The 19,522-nt window shown below is 37.2% G+C and overlaps 2 protein-coding genes across 6 annotated transcripts in view; one reads left to right on the top strand and one right to left on the bottom strand.

The window, feature by feature from the left end:
• The window catches only part of LOC131427908 (maternal protein pumilio), a 325,778-nt gene extending 322,941 nt beyond the window's left edge, over positions 1-2,837 (bottom strand). For 2 of the 5 annotated variants that reach the window (XM_058591487.1, XM_058591491.1), the window contains exon 1: positions 713-2,010. The gene's annotated coding sequence lies outside the window, so the exon portion shown is untranslated. Of the gene's footprint in view, positions 1-712; positions 2,011-2,712 lie in introns of those variants that run through there. The other 3 variants (XM_058591489.1, XM_058591488.1, XM_058591490.1) reach the window with 3 other exon arrangements.
• A 4,682-nt stretch (positions 2,838-7,519) lies between these two features.
• Positions 7,520-9,395, top strand: LOC131430974 (N-alpha-acetyltransferase 30A-like). The gene is made up of 2 exons (XM_058596305.1): positions 7,520-8,641; positions 8,716-9,395. The coding sequence occupies exons 1-2, from the start codon at positions 7,811-7,813 to the stop codon at positions 8,878-8,880; spliced, it is 996 nt and encodes a 331-aa protein (XP_058452288.1). The 5' UTR covers positions 7,520-7,810; the 3' UTR covers positions 8,881-9,395.
• Positions 9,396-19,522: the final 10,127 nt, after the last annotated feature.

Here is a 19,522-nt window from a genome sequence, read left to right as displayed (position 1 = left end):
ACGTCGAATACATCATATTATCTTCCCCCGAACGTAAACAATAATTTTTTTCGAAGATTCATACGACACATTACGAATAAATCCTTTTCCATTGAATGAAAAGTTTGAAAAATTTTTCACTACGCATTCGGAGTCGTGTACGTCTATTGGAATGTCCTTAAATAAACTGATGTTTCTCTTTATAGTCCACGACCAAGACAAAATAATCCATGTAAATTGCTGGTCACCAACGAAAATCATTTAACCACATGTCGATACTATCAATAACCTACATGATAGAGTAAGTAGTTTCGTTTTTGAATTTCCGGACAGAAATCAATCAAATTTTGCCGAAACAGTAGTTTTACGCCGGAAAAGTTAAATTCAAAATAAATGATCGTTTCGTAAATAAGAAAACGTCGCAATTTTCATTATTTTGGCCGGATATAGCTTTATGTCTCTATTTACAAAAGTGATAATCAGATGTTTTTTTTTCAGTGTTGAATACTTCTTACAATCACATTGATCTACTCTAACTGACTAAACTCACGATTATCATGTGTTCAATTTACTAAGTGTTTTTCCAATTATAACACAAAAATTGAATCCCGATTTTTAAAATTCTTCAACATTATTATTATTTACAACTGTGTGGCTTCATAAAGGGAAAAAAAATTGAACTACTAATCCAACAATTATTTCTAAGACCATAGACCATATCGGTTGAAATTACCTTTACGCCCAATCAAACTCGTGGTCAGATCTACACGACCTGCTCGAGTTGTTCCGCGAAGAAAAGATAAGATGCTTCCTTTGTTGTGGTCGCTCCTCCCCGGTTGTTTGAAAACAAATTCACAATTTGTTGTTGCTTGGTCGCGGTTTATCACTCAGCTTGCACTGCGGTACACTTTTCCACCACTCTACCAGTGTAACAATATTCGCACGCACACAACAGACCGTACCGAAGTCGCCCGTTTTCAAACTAAGCGCGGTGCGTACTTATCCTCTTCACTTAGGGTCACTGGATGACTTTTTTTTTCGTTGTATCCACACAAAAAAACAATCGCACTGTATTTCCCGGGCACAAGGATTCTACTGCTTGGCCATAGCACACATCTGCAACTTCATCAATCCGGGACTCTTCCGGAAGCTCCAAGCACACACACAAACACTGCTTCGCCTCCTCTCTTTTCCACGGCCACTAGTGAAGGTACTCCTTTATGCTTTTCTTCCTTCGCGAGATGGATGCATCCAGAGGTCACTTTTTGCACCAGCCACTTCCACGCCCGTGTCTGCCACCAATGCCCACTGTGCTATTTTATGGGCTCTTTCAAGATCCAGAAGTAGAACCACACGCACACAATCACTCGCAGTACGCACTTGATGGGCTCTTGGGACTCGCGATCCGATAGGGAAAACCGCACTTCTTGCCACCGTTCTTCACGTTCTCATCGGAAGGTGTTGTTCTTCTTGTTCACCCGCGGAATCGGTCGGACTGGATATTCCAGAAGCGCTTTGTTTCTCGCTCGCACACACGGCTCCGGTAGATGGGAACGTGAAAATACCGAAAAATGTCTATCACTAACTGTACAGGGAGAATTTTTCCTCCCGGAAATGCGTAATATATGCTTCAATTATCGCTTGGCATCGAGAATTTCCCGTCCGTTTCAGACACATAAAATCTATGTACAATTTGGACACGGATATCTATTTCGCCGCGAGATAGTTTTGCTGTTCACTGCGGATGTTATCCGAAAAGTTGCACTATACAAAATATACAGCTAAAATAAGTTGGATTATATTATACACCGGATAAATACAACAGATAACTTTACTTTCATACGAAACAGGAGTCGAACCGCATTCCTGACTATGAATTCTGATTTCTTCTAGCTAAAAACGAGCGCACTGTCCTTCTTTACACAAACTCTAGTTCGGTCTCGTCCCGTTTCGAATGTACGATGTTACGCCATTTGTTTTTTCGCGACTTCTCTGTCTGTCTGTCTGAAGCTGAACGTCTGATGAGCGCCTGAACGAACTGTTGGTTCCAAGAGAAAGGAGCGCCCCTCACGTTGAGTGAGAGTCTCACACAAAGGCTGAGTGTTACAATCGATGATCTTCCATTAAACTTCAGAACTCCCCGGAAGTGTTGTCATATTGGAATCTTTATTAAACAAAAAAGTCTAGAGACCAAAAAAATTGCAATGATTATTGAAATACGAAATAGCCAAAAAAACTCATTGAAACTTGAAATGTGATGAAAGAAAATAAACAGTTTGTGTAATAATAACAATTTGGAAAAATACCTATACAATTCGACTCATTACTACACTCCCTAGCTCGATTGTATGAATTAGCGAATTGTTCCATTTGATTCAGACTTACATACTATTTACTAAGTACTAATAAAGTTAACAAAAAAATAATTCTAAATTAATTAATATTCTGGTTATTCTCAATAGCATACTGACAACACTTCTGGTTTTTGACCCGCAGAACTCATTTGTGTATGCGTCTGTTCGTTTGACAACGCGTATATACGTAACTGATCAACACGCATACAAACGCAGTTGCAAGTTATAATTCACTGGCTGCGAGAGCCGACAAACGTTCTCTCAGAACGCAGCAAAAAAAAATCCGGCGAATCGTGTTTTCTGAGTTCACCAGACAAAGCCGATTGCACATTTTTGTAACTTTTTCGTTAGATGTCTGCCATCCAACCACTTCACACACCTTTGATTCCAGTATTTCCACTATTTACAGCACTTTGAAGCGGTTTAAATTTACAGATTGTAGAATGACAATCGCTAATTACAGAAATTAATTTACATTTTTCCCGTCTTCTGCTCGCTATCTAGATGCCACTGAAATTGCTGCTGCTTGCTTACCTCGCGCACAAACACACACTAGCCAGCAGCGGGCAGTGACTTGCTTTAGCTCGTTCATGTCTGGGCACTCGGTCACTCATTCTTGCCGAAACCAGGGCTGCTAGAATTTGAACATTGTCCTATTTATCCAGAAATGCACGTTTCTGCTAATAATTAACAATTCGAGTTGGTTCTTTTTTGCAAAGAGTATAAACTCTCATTTTAGGAACTTGAAAACTTTTATTGAAAAAGAGCTAGCTTCTTTTAATTGGAATAGTTGAGAGCGTATCATTGTATAATACGTATAATAAAATCTTAAATAATATATCTTTTCTATTAATTTAATAATAAATCATTCAATATTAGTTCTCATATTAATAAATGTTGTATACACATAAAAATAACGATGGTTTTTTTAAGAGGATTGTTAAGATTGTTTTCTTAATCATATTCATTAGTTGAAAGGCCACTAAAATGTTTGGCTAACAGTTTACTCATTTGGCATCCACAGATTGATAAGGAAGTTCTTTCAGAAGTTTCAGCTCTCTATTAAGAAATAATACCTCACAAAGACCATTACGAACGTTTCCGTGGCTGAAAAAAAAAGAAATGAGCTCATTTTGGGAATATTCCATTATTACCGGAAACTGAGGACCGGTATAGCTAAAATCAGATTATTTGGACATTTTCCAACATGATCTACCAACTGGAGAAATGAATGAACAATTTTCAAGGAAATTGCAGTTCTTTACAAGGTAATTTATGCAAAAAAACATCCGGGTTGGCGGTTCAATGCCTAGAGCGCTGGTCTTACGAGCCAGTTGTCGTATGTTCGAGTTCCGACCTGGAAAGATTTTTAGTGTCAATAGGATCGTAGTACTAATCATGCAATGATTCTGTACGTTAAGAGCAAATTCAGCAGCTGCAAGATTCATATGGGTGGTCTATAATGTAAATTAAACTGAAACAAACGTATCCCCAGCAATCCGTTTTAGTTTTATTTATTCGACCAGTGCTACTGTCAAATTTGAAACTGGTATACATTGCCGTTCTATTTTTTCTATATTTGAAACATAGATAAAACGCTGTTGGGGCTGCCAGTTTATTTTGTTATAATTTCTTGATTTAAATTTTAAAACTGACATAAATTATGCATCTAGAACTAGAACACTCCTGAATATGCCCTAAGAATCGACTGCGAAGTCTGTAATTCCAGGACTTTACTTTTTATAGTACAAATTTTTACCCAAACCACACCTTCGGGACCGAAAGTCATACCAATATAAAATTTTGGAATTTAGTATGGAATTTTAATAACTTTCATTCGAATCCAAGTTTGTGAAAATCGGTTCAGCGATTAGTGCACACATTCTCATATTTTCTCCACATATCACCCTATAATTCCGGAACCGGAATTTAACAGTTTATACTGGAATTCTAAGAAGAACTAATTATTTACTAGTTCTGTATATCCGGAATATTTGAAGATTAAATTTATACATTCAGTTATATGAATTTTTATTTTGAAAAACCGAAACCCGCATCTTCTCACTCAATTCCGATAGATTTCCGAACCAACCGGTTGGAGGAGAAATTTATTCGGAATCGGTTATTGCATTGGAGTTGGAATTTATTCGTAATGCAATATGATTTGGAATTCCGAATGAAAAATTCTCGCCGATTCGGAATTCATTCGGATCTGATAATGTGGGATGGTGTTTGTTTTCATCACGAAATTTAAAAGGTGTTTTCATTTCCAAGGGAATAGAAAGTTCTACACTCAGGCAAAGTGAGTAGAAAATCATAAGGCAAATCTTATGGTGCATCCAAAATCACCATTTCAAAAGAGTGATTTTAAAAATATACCTCTATTGTAGTGCTGACGACTCTGCAATATGCATGTCATCTATCACTATTATAGTCTTCATACAAACAACTTCCACGGTATATGAGAGAAGTTATGTTTGTCATTGAAATTTTGCACAATTTTCCTAAAAATATCGTATGAATTTCATAAGACTTTTTATTGGAATTCCAACTTTCGGGCGATCCTTTGATTCGCATACGATATTCTTGTGGCTAAAATCCATACGATATCATTATAAAATTCCATATATTTTTTGCCTGAGTGTATGGCTCCTGAGTTCGACAGCTCGTATTGAAGTCGGAAATGAGTTTTTGTGGTACTCATACATTAGTATTTTGTTTTAACCATTCTGAAACGGATAAAAATTTGCACGATCGATTCATATTTAAATACCACTTCAATTTAATGTGCTTTTTCATTTCAATACATTACCAAAGCAATTTGTTCTAAGATTTCATGCGCAAATTCACTAAGATGCAAGAATTATTTTTATTCAACTTTGATGTGTTTTTCCTTTGGATGTAATGTGTTTTGCTATTGAATCGAACTAAATTTGTTACTTCATTTTCTAATGGAAATGAATACAGCACAAATGTATGTGCAAAACACTTGATTAGGTCAACCGTGTTTCAATTGAAATCTATATGAAAAACAATGGTACATTCATATGAAATTCATATAGAATCTAGAAATAACGATATATCGTTTCGATGTGCATTTCAGATAAATGTAGCATGATTATTTTCATGAATTAGTAATAGTTCAAATGCTTTGCACACGATGCTAGCGTGCAAATTATTTTCAGCGTATGTGAACACTTTGACGTGATATCCCACTGGGAAAACGGCTAGATTTTGTTGGGTGTTGAATGACATACTGGGCGAAATTGACGACACGACCTGCCACTCGTCTATCAAAACTGTATCGTAAATTTAACTACCCCTCAGTAACTGGAAATGTCAAATCGAAAACGCTAGTGAATTTTTTTAAACTGGCAGCACAAGTTGATATATTTATTGATTTTGAATAACAGTCACCATAACCTTGGTTACTGCATATCGAAGGAAAGATGAATGTAAACAAAATAAATTTCAGATCGGTTATTATATTACAGAACATTTTAATGGATTTACCTGACTCGAGCGGAATGTAAAAATTGAGGAGTACGAGTTATCTCTTTTATAAAGCCAAGTTCAAAATTCATGTCTTGACTTGAAACCGTTGTGTGAGAAGGAAGACATTGAAATGACCGACAACGAGCTGAGCGAGGCTAGTGCTCTGCGGTACCTGCATAACGTACGGTAAAATGATTTCTTTGTGGAATTCCACTAGTAATCCTCGAATAGTGGCCAACAAGGTGAAATACTGTTTCCACTGCTGCGCAATCAACCAACAATTTTGACACCGGCATATTACACCGAATTCTATTGCCCAGAAAAGCTAGCAGTTGAAGTGTACGGATGAATCGCTGGAAGCAGATCATTGTCCTCGTTCGTTGGTTTCATCCATAGTTTCGATTAAATTCCGAAAATCGAGTTCATTTAAATGCATATCTGCTTAATTTGGACAAAGTTGAACACTAATAGAACTATTCCACCGCTTTCAAAACATGTTTATTTGTTTTGGGGTTCCTTGGTAACTAGTCCATAGCAACTTAAACAGTGTTGCTCGAGAAGATTATTTTTATCATTTACAAGGGGTCGCTAGATTTGTGGTAACTGACGGTGAATCGTTAGCGAGCAGTTTTATTGCTGTTTTTTCTTCGGAGTGTCTGGTCGTGTCGTCGGCGAAATACTCGTTCGGTTGATTGGAAAGGGTTGTTACTTCTACGCCGCACTTTCTATGAAATTACCGGCACCGTTCTAGGCTTACACAAATTGCTCAATCGAGTTGGGTAACAGATGCATTTTGGCCACTTCCTATATTTTGGCCCACCTAACAAACATATGATTTCAACATATGCCATCAAACATATGATTTCAAATTGTCCTATACTCTTGACAATCTCGGATGAAATTTGAAATTTTCATTTCACATGCAGATTTGATTTAGATGATAAAGCATGAGTAAATAGACTAGTCATAAAACGTTTGATCATCATTTATCAATTAATCTAAAAATCCCAGATATGAAAACAGTACCCAACCTCACTTCTTCGAATTTGGTATTTCATGTTACGATTTCTCCATAAATATCAATCAAACATACCACGGAAAATTACTGAATCATTAACGATAGATTTTTTTACCAAATTTTCACACGTTTTTGTATGTTAGTATTCGATTCAAAAGAAAAAAATAAAAACCCTGCATTTTGTTCGAATCTTCAAGCAAAATCTGAAAATTATCACCATCGCTTAGTTCAAAGCTCGCCACTCGGGTAGCGCAGCGATCGCAAAGAGTTGGCTGGATTCTTCAATAGATATTACAGCATATGGTGGATATTTTTACAAAATGGGCCAAAATAAAATTAATCCTAAAGTGGGCCAAATACCTCTGTTACCCTATCATCTGAGTTCCGTTTCTTTCCATCTTTTTACATAGTATTATAAATTATCATTAGGACCACATTGTGTGATTCTACAATAAATAAATAGAATTGACTTAATAGTTCATTTGTTACGATTACCTAATCAAAGAAACTCTCAATGACGAAGAACTATCGAATTTTGAGGTTTTAACAAAATGTTAGAAAATAACGAAATGCTTCATAACCTCAGAGAGAGCCCCTTGATTGAGTTACCACTTTTTTGTACAGCCCTGATATTGACAGGAAATTTTCTCCTCGTCATTTTGAGTGCGAGGATCGCACTACAAACTGTCAAAACTTAAACGAAGGAAAACGCTGTAGAAAAACTCAAAAATTGTTCGAATCAGTGAAAAAATTGCAATTTGTTTCTTCAGTTTACATTCGTCAATTTTTTCAGACCTTAGTTCTAAGCCGGATGCAGAAACACGTTACATAATAAGTTACTATTTTGATTCGTGTTTGGATAATTGGAAGTAAAGATTTGGTTCCACTTTAACAAGTAAAATATCTTGCACCTGGTCATCTGGGTGAAAGAAAACGGTGTTCGACAGCAGGGAGTATTTTCCCCATGGAAGTAAATGTACAGGAAGGTCTAACGTCGATCACCAATGGAGTTGAACCCAGTTCTGCATCCACTGTCAAAAGTGGGAAAAAGAAAGCTAAAAGGAAAAACAAATCTAAAAATATCAGCACAAACTCAAACCAAGAGCAATCGCAGCAGCAGGAGGAGAAAACGGGTGAGGTTGTGAATAGTGCGTATGGAAAATTGAATGGATTACACGAAAACTTTGTGGAAAAAGTAAGCGAAGAATTAAAGCAAGGGTTGAAGCTTAATTGTCCAAATGGGTTGATAAATGGGTCTGTTTCCGGATCCGAGGATCACCCAATCGTGGCCAAATCGAAAAGTGCAACTGCCAAGAAAAAACATAGAAGCAGACAAAAGAGTAAACCTCAGGAACCATTAATCGTAAACGATAGTACTATTGTAAAAAGCGAACAAAGCGTTGATAATTCTATTAGCAATAATAGCCCTAAAACTGACGGTCAAATGCATACAATAGTGCTCCCGATTAAGGAAACGTGTATTGTAAAAGAACTACCCAAACCTGAAATTTCTTATCGGGTTTACGAATCAGAGTTGCAAATGCCTAGCATCATGTCTTTGATCCAGAAGGATCTCTCAGAACCTTACTCGATTTACACCTACCGATATTTCATACACAACTGGCCTCGGTTATGCTTCCTGGCACTGCATGATAGTCGATGTGTTGGTGCAATTGTGTGCAAATTGGACATCCATCGTCAGAATATCCGCCGGGGCTATATCGCGATGCTGGCCGTCGACAAGGACTACCGAAAGCTGAAGATCGGAACGACGCTGGTACAAAAGGCCATCCAGGTTTGAATGAATGCATCTTTTTTAAGACGATTGTCATATGTATAATGTTTTCACCAATCTCTCTCTGTTTACAGGCAATGTTGGAAGACAACGCCGATGAGGTTGTGCTAGAAACAGAGATTACCAATCGACCCGCTCTCCGTTTATACGAAAATCTTGGATTCGTACGGGACAAACGACTGTTTCATTACTACTTGAATGGGGTGGACGCACTGAGACTTAAACTGTGGTTCAGATGAATTGTAGCGTGCATGTGTGTGTGTGGCGAGCAATGTTTGCAGATTGTTCTTTTTTATTACTAGGTGTGCGTGTGTATCAAAGGAAAAGCGTTTTTGGGTTTATCAAAAGGCCAAAGAACGTGAAAAATTGCAATCTAGGAATAGGGACGGATGATGATTTGTAACCGATTTCTGGCGAACCTAGGATATAGTAGAATAACAAAAGTCCCTGGCAGTTCTCGTGCACCGGTTTAGTGCAGATGATGCCGGGACGTGGTTTAAAATTTATAGATACTGAATTTTTCTTACGAGTAACTAATAGGTATGTGTCAATCGCTAGTGGAAAACAAAACCATATACAAAAACAAATCTTTAATCTAGCTAACACTGTCAGCAGCAACAGCAGTCACGTTTAATATAAAACCTATTATATATTAGGGATTTGTACATGTATAATAGTAAATCATTAGCAGCTATTATTTCTAAAATAGCACAGCATATAAACAAGTAAATCGAAAAATAAATTTTCGGTCAGATTTGCAGAACTAATTATTTACAGCTGGTCCAAGGAACCGGTGAACTTTGAATGCGAAATTGTTTTAAACATTTTCAACTGCGCCACTAAACGATTTCCTTATTATTTTAAAATGTGTTTATTTTCCTGTACATTATTGACCATTCTGTAAATAAAGTTATTCGTGAAACAATCGGTGTACTTTCATTATTGCATTTTTAACTAGCATATAGTGTAAGATTATTTTTGTGTTTCGTCTCCTACGTACGAACTAATTGGAGTTTTGAACCACAACTTCATATAATACAAATTAGAACAATTTTTCAGCCCGGATCTGAAGATTTTTTTCACGTTTTTAGTTTTGGCACCTTCAATGACGGTTTGACATTTTAACACTCATCACCCTACAATTCCGGATCCAATAGATGGACCCGGATGGAATGGAATGACATTCCATGGGTCTTCTATTTAAGTTCGTTTAAATTAAATAGATTTTAAGTGTTTAAGTGAAAATCGATCCAATCGTGTCTGCGAAATCAGCACAAGAGAATACTTTAATGGTTCGTTCAAATAATTTTGCTGTTTTCTACATCGTCATGAATAAATACACGCTCTTGAATTGGAAATTTTCCACTTATCAGACTGCAATTCCGGAATCGGAAGTAATATAAAAAAAATTTGATGGGATAGTATAGCGTTTTGTTTAAATCTCAATTTGTATGATCGATCCAACCATTTCTTGTTTAGCATTTAAACACCTTTTTTCCACCTAGTGGTGTAATGATGCCTTTTTCATTTTACTTATATTTTCAAAAACATCACTAGAAGATTCCGTCAAACTTGAATAAAATCAAAATCTTTCTATGGGTATAAACTACCATAACCTTTTCAATTTGTAAATAGTTATGTCAAGTTATAGATTTGAAGGTGGAACCCTGTACGCTATACTAATTTAAACAAAGCACGCTGTGTTAGGCGGTGGTGTTTGCTTCTTCCGTACCAGCACGTACCGGTTTTACAGTTTTGACACTCATCGCCCTATAATTTCGGAACCGGAAGTCGGATCTTGATAAAATTGTACAATATCTTTTAAAACAATATGAGCTTTAATTTGAATCATGACTAGCTGAAAAGATCTACCAACTAGATGAATTTAGTAGTAAGTTTTATAAAAATTTACCCCTCGTTTCGTCCTATCACTTGTGAAAAAATACTCATGAACATGAAAATTATTCACTTATTGCTCTGTAATACAGGAATCGGAAGTCGGATCCCCCAGGGGACCAACCTTTCCCAGGGGGCCGGGAATTTGAAGATTAAAAAAAAACGGGTGGGTAATGTTAAAGACATAACTGGATGACGTTAATACGAATAAAACTTTCACGCTACCTTCACACCTCCTAATATCAGTTAGTAAATCGATTGTGTGAATTGTGCAAGCTTTCTCCTTCTTCACAACGAAAATTATGAAACGATTCACCTACACTAAAGTATGGATTAGTTACATCAAACATTCTGATATACAATTGAATATTACAAAATAATTTGTATAGTAGTTTGTATACCGAAATCAACAAATTCCTTTGCTGAGATTTCGAACAGTGAGTTAGCTTTTACGAAAACTCGGTGAGGCATTGTCACCAAATGTTTCCGTTTGATTTTGCAAAGCACATCACCATTGTTCGTGGAGCTGGAAAACATATGAATTGGAAGAAGGAAAACAGATTTTTTTTTATATTTCGTGACAAGATAAGTGAAATAAGAAAACTATCTGCTTTGCAAATATAATTATTATTATCTGCTTATTTCCAAGTAGAGGCGTTGACATTAGGCGGGATGTTTTCATTTTTGTATGCTAGATTCAAATGACGCCCTCTTCCTGAAACCTTTTATTTTGTGACTTATTTTTCACACAATAATAAATTTATTCCACGTTCGGTTACTGATGACTCGGTAATTCATGATTCAATCCTGATCGCTTTCGCCGAACTAACAGTAAAATTTCTGTTGACAAGTTCGGCAATAATTGACAGTTAATAAATTCACGATTGCCGAGATTCTCAGTAATTATACATTTTGCTGAGACGATTACCGAGCATTTGGCTATGCAAATCTCGGCATTTTTTGGCCGAAAGCCAGCAATAAATGTTCAGTGCGTAAGTAATTTTGATAGTTCTTTAGATAACATTTGGTACCATTAGAAGGGATTTCCCAACGGCCACAAATTTAACAAAGTACACAATTTCGATGTCGATTATTTTATTTCGGATTTGTATATTTTAGTGATAGAGCCCGATCGACAGTGACATTATAAATGTCACTGATATTTCGCTCATTTTGTGAATGTGTTACTGTAAAAGGCCATTTAATTAACACTCCAGCTAGAGGAATGTATGATGCTGAGGGCATATTCAGGAGTGTTCTAGTTCTAGATGCATAATTTATGTCAGTTTTAAAATTTAAATCTAGAAATTATAACAAAATAAACTGGCAGCCCCAGCAGTGTTATCTGTGTTTCAAATATAGAAAAAATAGAACGGCAATGTATACCAGTTTTAAATTTGACAGTAGAACTGGTCGAATAAATAAAACTAAAACGGATTGCTGGGGATACGTTTGTTTCAGTTTCATTTACATTATAGACCACTCATATGAATCTTGCAGCTGCTGAATTTGCTCTGACTAAGGTAGGCCTTTTTGTTAATTCCCAATTAACTTTTCAATTTCAATAGTTTATGCTAGAATTCTAAGAACAAGTGGTTATTTACTAGTTCTGTATATCCAAAAAATTTGAAGATTTAAATTTATATATTCAGTTTTATAAACTTTTTATTTAGAAATAAACTGAAAATCAACACAAAACATGCAAAATCGGAAAAGAGTAAGAATTACTTTGATTCGTGGAGAACGGAAAACATCTTCCAAATTTTGTACGTCATATTAGTTGATGGCCATACAACCACAGACTAACAGACATGACAGTATGAGTAAATTCTTATAAAAAATTATTTTTCGTGATGCACTAGCTCCATCTATATTGTACTGCGCGAACTATTTACTATCTGTGTTTCCCCTCGTTTGTCAACACCGATCAGCTGCTTGCAGGGATGCCTGATTTCATCAAAATATTTGAAAATGAATCGTCACAATAAATTATTGGGTTACGTTGATAAAATATTTAAGCATTTAGGGGTTTTTTGTTTTGTGCAAAAAAGCACATATTTAGTTTCAACTTTCTTTGCGTTTCGCCTTCGGCTCGTCAGTGCTTAAAGCAGTTCAAATTGAACTGCCATCTCGTGCCTAGCAGTTCAACTTAAACCGCTAAGCAGACGCAAAGTCCACACTACTTATGTGACCCTTTAAGAATATAACACTAGGTGCCATATCCTATCTGACGTCTCGGGCGTAAACGAATGACGACTGGCTACTGGTCGCCGCAGAGTTTGAGCATTTAGGGGTTTTTTGTTTTGTGCAAAAAAGCACATATTTAGTTTCAACTTTCTTTGCGTTTCGCCTTCGGCTCGTCAGTGCTTAAAGCAGTTCAAATTGAACTGCCATCTCGTGCCTAGCAGTTCAACTTAAACCGCTAAGCAGACGCAAAGTCCACACTACTTATGTGACCCTTTAAGGATATAACACTAGGTGCCATATCCTATCTGACGTCTCGGGCGTAAACGAATGACGACTGGCTACTGGTCGCCGCAGAGTTTGAGCATTTAGGGGTTTTTTGTTTTGTGCAAAAAAGCACATATTTTGTTTCAACTTTCTTTGCGTTTCGCCTTCGGCTCGTCAGTGCTTAAAGCAGTTCAAATTGAACTGCCATCTCGTGCCTAGCAGTTCAACTTAAACCGCTAAGCAGACGCAAAGTCCACACTACTTATGTGACCCTTTAAGGATATAACACTAGGTGCCATATCCTATCTGACGTCTCGGGCGTAAACGAATGACGACTGGCTACTGGTCGCCGCAGAGTTTGAGCATTTAGGGGTTTTTTGTTTTGTGCAAAAAAGCACATATTTAGTTTCAACTTTCTTTGCGTTTCGCCTTCGGCTCGTCAGTGCTTAAAGCAGTTCAAATTGAACTGCCATCTCGTGCCTAGCAGTTCAACTTAAACCGCTTAGCAGACGCAAAGTCCACACTACTTATGTGACCCTTTAAGGATATAACACTAGGTGCCATATCCTATCTGACGTCTCGGGCGTAAACGAATGACGACTGGCTACTGGTCGCCGCAGAGTTTGAGCATTTAGGGGTTTTTTGTTTTGTGCAAAAAAGCACATATTTAGTTTCAACTTTCTTTGCGTTTCGCCTTCGGCTCGTCAGTGCTTAAAGCGGTTTAAGTTGAACTGCTAGGCACGAGATGGCAGTTCAATTTGAACTGCTTTAAGCACTGACGAGCCGAAGGCGAAACGCAAAGAAAGTTGAAACTAAATATGTGCTTTTTTGCACAAAACAAAAAACCCCTAAATGCTCAAACTCTGCGGCGACCAGTAGCCAGTCGTCATTCGTTTACGCCCGAGACGTCAGATAGGATATGGCACCTAGTGTTATATCCTTAAAGGGTCACATAAGTAGTGTGGACTTTGCGTCTGCTTAGCGGTTTAAGTTGAACTGCTAGGCACGAGATGGCAGTTCAATTTGAACTGCTTTAAGCACTGACGAGCCGAAGGCGAAACGCAAAGAAAGTTAAAATATTTAACTTTTTCGCGATGTTGGAAGGTAACCATTTATTTGACTCAACGTTGTTCATCTAGACTATTTTTTATTGTGTTGGTAGTTTTCACCAGAAGTTAAGTGGCGGCAAACCAGAAGCAAGTAAATATTGTAACAAAACGGGTTCGATTTTGTCTTGCGTTGGAGGATGAGAAATAGGCACAATTATGTATATAGTTTTGGCAATATGTATCAAATCTGTATCCTGCATGAAATTCGCATGGACGTATACAAATCAATACATTACAGGTAATTCTGTTTGAATGGCAACTCTGTCGGTAAATGAAAAAAATAAACACAGTCTAGATGACAGACAGGACGTTTTTGATAGGGTAACGTGGCGCCATCATGACACATGTGAGTATTGTCCCAAATAAAGGAATATTCGAAATGACCGTTAAAATGATTGAAGAATTTAATTTGAGTGTCCTGTCTGTTAGTCTGTGATACAACTTTACGGAAGTAGCGGTCTACACTCAAATAAAAATTCACGTTCGATTCACTTGAAAAATCACGTAAATTGGTTTCAAATGTCAAATTAAATATTTTACGTGCCGAAAATGAATGTTATACGAACATCCCCTGAAATGAGTAGAGTCATCACATAAGGTTTACGTGAATTGACCAAACGTCAAACAATCTACGTGAATTTCCAGTGTGAAAAACTCGATTTTGAAAATGGCGAACAGTGGCTCTCGAATTGTAAGTAGTATAAATATTTGCGAGAAATGTTATTTAATTTCAATTTTTTACTACATCGACCGGACCATTCCAGTATGAAAGTTACCATGTGTTTAACTGGACGGAGTGCCTGCGTGAGTTCGGAAGTTTGCCGCTCCTTCCGAATGCTTCAAACAGGTCGTTGGTCCATCGAAAAACGAGTTCAAAATCGGTATAAAGCTAGCGACACTGGAACCATGTAATGCGACTTCAACCTGCATCGGTAGTGTTGTGGGAGATCTCGTATCTCGACTTCGGCTTCGGTTGGATGGCAGTTACAACACGATTTCTGAAGGCTTGCCGATTCGAGATCCCACGACGTTATTAGTTGCTTTTTATTTTCAGTCATTAAAATTCTATGCTAATTTTCTGAAATAAATGTTTTATTTTTCATTTCCTAGATTTATATTAGAATCTGAAATCTCCCTTTTGACTTTAACCAATATATAAAATAATAATTCTCTGGTATCTAAACTTGATATGAACTGATTGGTAAATTTGATATGAGCAATACATCACATTTTACCTATGAAACACATAACTTTTACTGGATTATGCATTAAACAGCTTTTAAATGTCAGTCCATTAAAACCTACGTGAAAAGTAGGGTGGAAAATATTCACATAACTTTTCACGTAACTATAACATGATTATTATTTTGAGTGTATGATTCCAAAACAAAACTCATCGACTTCTCAAAGATGACTTGAGGTTTGGGAACAGATAATAGTTCGACGAGGCCAAATCAGGTTAACAAAGTGGATGGGTAAGTAATTGGATCCTTGAACCGTTAATTTTAACCATGATAGCGATGCTCATGTGCTTCATGTAAGGCCGCTCTATTAATGCACACTAATACTTGCATTGATGTAGTTCTCCAAAAGTATACTATGACAATCCCAAAAAACCGGCATCATGATTTTTCCGACCCATTGAGCCCAACCGCTTCGAAGCACGATTTCAGTCCATTGTCTGGTAACCATTTTGTTCTCTGGGGTATAATATTGGATCCAGCCAAACATGTACTCGAAATGCACATGCGTTCGTCTTTCGTCGTTAATACGACTTAATTTATTATGGGCGTCTTTTCAAAATTTGCCAAGGGGACGAGTGTAGCTTGATAGATTAGTCGATGCCTTTCATGGAGCCCACATGGGCTCGATTCCCAACCCCGCGCATAGAACCAGAAAGTATTTCTGGTCCGAAGAGGCTTCTTAATGTTCAAACCTCTATAATCGCAACAAAAAAAAATTGCCCTGAGCAAGTATAAGTAAAACTAAATCGCGAATATCTCTTGTTGTATTTAACGCAGCAATATAATTTTTTCTCCATATCATTGGAAATATGGTCAACAATTCATGATAAAATTCTCAGTAGAATGAGATAATCACAAATAACTTAAAATTGTTCATATGAACGAGCATTAAGGTTTTAAACCATGAGTATTTTTAATTGACTAATATGAGGGAGACACATTTGTGCATTTTGCTTGAGACGGTCAATTTAATCATTCAATCTATAAAACAAGCTCTTATAATTGGTTTTCTCTCCCATAGCAAAATTTATTCGATCTTTGTTACAGATCCAAACCTTTGGCATGATGACAATACTATACCTACCTAATTCCAACTATGTATAATTTTATAGATTTATTTTATAACTGAGTAATATTCAAACAAGGTCTTTTTTGTACTGAATTACAACTGGCTTGTAAAATTCTCACTAAAAATATCTAGTTTTTGAAGTGCTTATCATATCAGTATATAAGAGAATAACAGACATGCAGCTACTTATTGTAGTAATAATTCTGAATGTATAAAATGTCAAGGGCCTCATAAGGATAATCTTTGCGATAATGATATTGAAAAATGTGTTTATTGTGGGGAGAGTCCTCATGATCTTTCAGTATGCGCTGCAATTAAGTTGCGTAAAGACAAAATGAAGCTATCTTTAAAAGCACGGTCTAAGCGCACATATGTAGAAATGCTTATCATTGATTGTCCCACCTTTGGAAACCGAAAACGGTTTTTCAAATCTTGCGGAGCCAGAGGAATCTGAAATAGTGAAGATACCTCGTTTGTAACTCCTCAAGGGTCTGTTAAGTGGAGATTACCAAACCACAAATTACCAAAAAAGGAACCTAAAATTACACCTTCAAAAAAAGTACGGGTGTGTAATGTCAGAGACATAACTGGATGTGGTGAATACGAATAAAACTGACACACTTTCTTTATACTTCCGAATTCGAATTGGTAGTTGATCGATTGTGTTATGGTTCTAAAAAGAACCGAATAGAATAAGGAACTGGACCTGAGTTCAAGAACTAAATTTAGAACCAAGAACAAAAGTTCTGCTTTCATTGACGACTGCTCCACCTGACGATTTAAGTCCAAATGAGAGCACGACCTGAGCGTTTGAGGTTTGGCACCACGCTAAAGGTCTGCTCTCATTATTGACGACCGCTGCTCCCGACGATTGAAGTCCAAATGAAAGCACGACCTAAACGTTTGAGGCTTTATACTACGCAAAAAGTCTGCTTTCATTGCCGACTGCTCCACCTGACGACTGAAGTCCAAATGAGAGTTGCGACCTGAGCGTTTGAGGTTTTTAACCACGCAGAAGGAGCACTCTCCGAAGCTGCTGGTCCCGCGACGTCTGCTTGCATCCAACGCACAAGAAGAAATGATCGAATTTCGCATTTTTTTTTTGCATAAATATCTGTTTATTAATCTTATTTTTGTGTATTACATCAACATTTTACAGTACAAGTGTCTTGACCCTTTGGCCTTTCATCTTTGTTGTTCATACGATTCGTGTTTTAGTTACTCTTGTTTTACATACTAATGTTTAATCATAATATTTATTTCAATTATTTATAAAATGTCTACTTACTTATAACTATCCCTAACCTAATACGTACAAATTTTGAATTATTTGTATTTCAGAGATTGAGCACCTCTCTTCAAATTTCGTGCAGTATTGTTCGAATTTTTGTTCTAGTATATCCAGTGAGGCAATCTCATGTACTTCACTAGTCCTTGTCCAAGGGGGTAGATTTAGAATCATCATTAAGATCTTACTTTGAATGCGTTGAAGCCTAAGTTTGTGTGTTCGTGCACAACCCCGCCAAACAGGGACTGCGTATTCAATTGCGGGGTAGATGATTTGTTTATAGACAGCCATCTGATTCTTCAGGCATAGTTTAGATGTTCCACAAATCAGCGGATACAGAGACCTAATGAGTATGCTGTATTTTTGAACGATTTTGTCAACATGTGACCTGAATATCAGATGTCTGTCAAAGGTGAGTCCTAGATAGATAACTTCATCGGACCATTGAATGACCTCATCACCGAATCGTATTCTGCATTCGTCTGATGGAACAAGTTTTGGAGATCTCGAATGTGGAAACAAGATGACCTGAGTTTTTGCTGCATTGATCACAATTTCCAGCTTGTAAAATATTCCGTTAAAGCGTCCAGACCTGTCTGTAGTTTATTTTTCAGAGCATTAATGACACGACCTTTGTAAAGAATGGCAGTATCATCAGCAAATTGTGACAGAACACCACCACCTGGCAGAGGTGGGATGTCTGATGTGAAAATGTTGTATACAATGGGACCTAGGATACTTCCCTGGGGTACACCAGCAGGAATAGTAAATCTTTCTGAAAGTGCATTATTCAGAGAAACCTGGAATGCTCTATCTGCAAGATAATTTTTGATAATTTTAATAAGATACATGGGAAAATTATACCGATGCAGTTTGAACACCAGTCCATCGTGCCACACATTATCGAATGCTTTTTCAATATCCAATATTGCCATGGCAGTCGTTTTGGACACTGATTTGTTTTGCTGGATGACGTTGTTAACCCTTGTGAGCTGGTGGATGGTGGATCTTCCTTTCCGGAACCCAAACTGTTCTTCCAGAAATATATCCTGTTCATCTGCAAAAGCAAGAATTCGCCTTTGTATTGACTTTTCAAACAGCTTGGATAGGGCAGAGAGTAAGCTGATGGGCCGATAGCTCTTGGAAAAGGAAGGATCTTTCCCCGGTTCCAAAACTGGGATAACTTTAGCTAACTTCCACATTGAAGGGAAGTAAGCATGCTCCCAGCACCTGTTAAAAAGTTTAGCTAAGAAGACAAATGAGCGAATACTCAAATGTTTCAGCTCAATGTTGAATGTGTTGTCGAAACCGGGGGCCTTCATATTTTTGGATTTTTTCACAAAAGCCATCAGCTCATTCGCAGTGACTCTACTTTCCTCAGGAACCAAGCTGTCTGATTGGTCAACCTCAGCTACGCTATCAGCAACGGCTCTTTCATATGGACTAACAATGTTAAGTCCTAAATTGTGAGAACACACAAACTGCTGGCCTAGCGCATTTGCCTTCTCTACTGGTGTGATTAAAGGTATTCCTTCAGCTGCGTCCTGGGGTGACATCAGAGGAGGAATAGGCTTCGGTTTTTTCTTAAGCACCTTCGTTAAGGACCAGAAGGGCTTTGAATGTGGGAGAATTTCTCGAAGCTTTTGCTGGAAGTTCTTGTTGCGAAGCTCAGATATCCTTTCCTGGATTATCCTAGTTAAGTTGTTATAAGTAGTCTTCCTATCTAGGATGCCAGTTCGTTGATACTGCCTCCGGTAGATATTCCGAAGTCGGATGAGTTTCTTGGTGACACTGTCGATTTGAAGAGAGGAACTCGGCATATGT

Source organism: Malaya genurostris, chromosome 2 (assembly GCF_030247185.1).
Source record: "Malaya genurostris strain Urasoe2022 chromosome 2, Malgen_1.1, whole genome shotgun sequence".
In the NCBI taxonomy this organism is placed as follows: domain Eukaryota; kingdom Metazoa; phylum Arthropoda; class Insecta; order Diptera; family Culicidae; genus Malaya; species Malaya genurostris.
The sequence above is the reverse complement of the archived record's forward strand: the minus strand, read 5'-3'. Positions and strand labels throughout refer to the sequence as shown.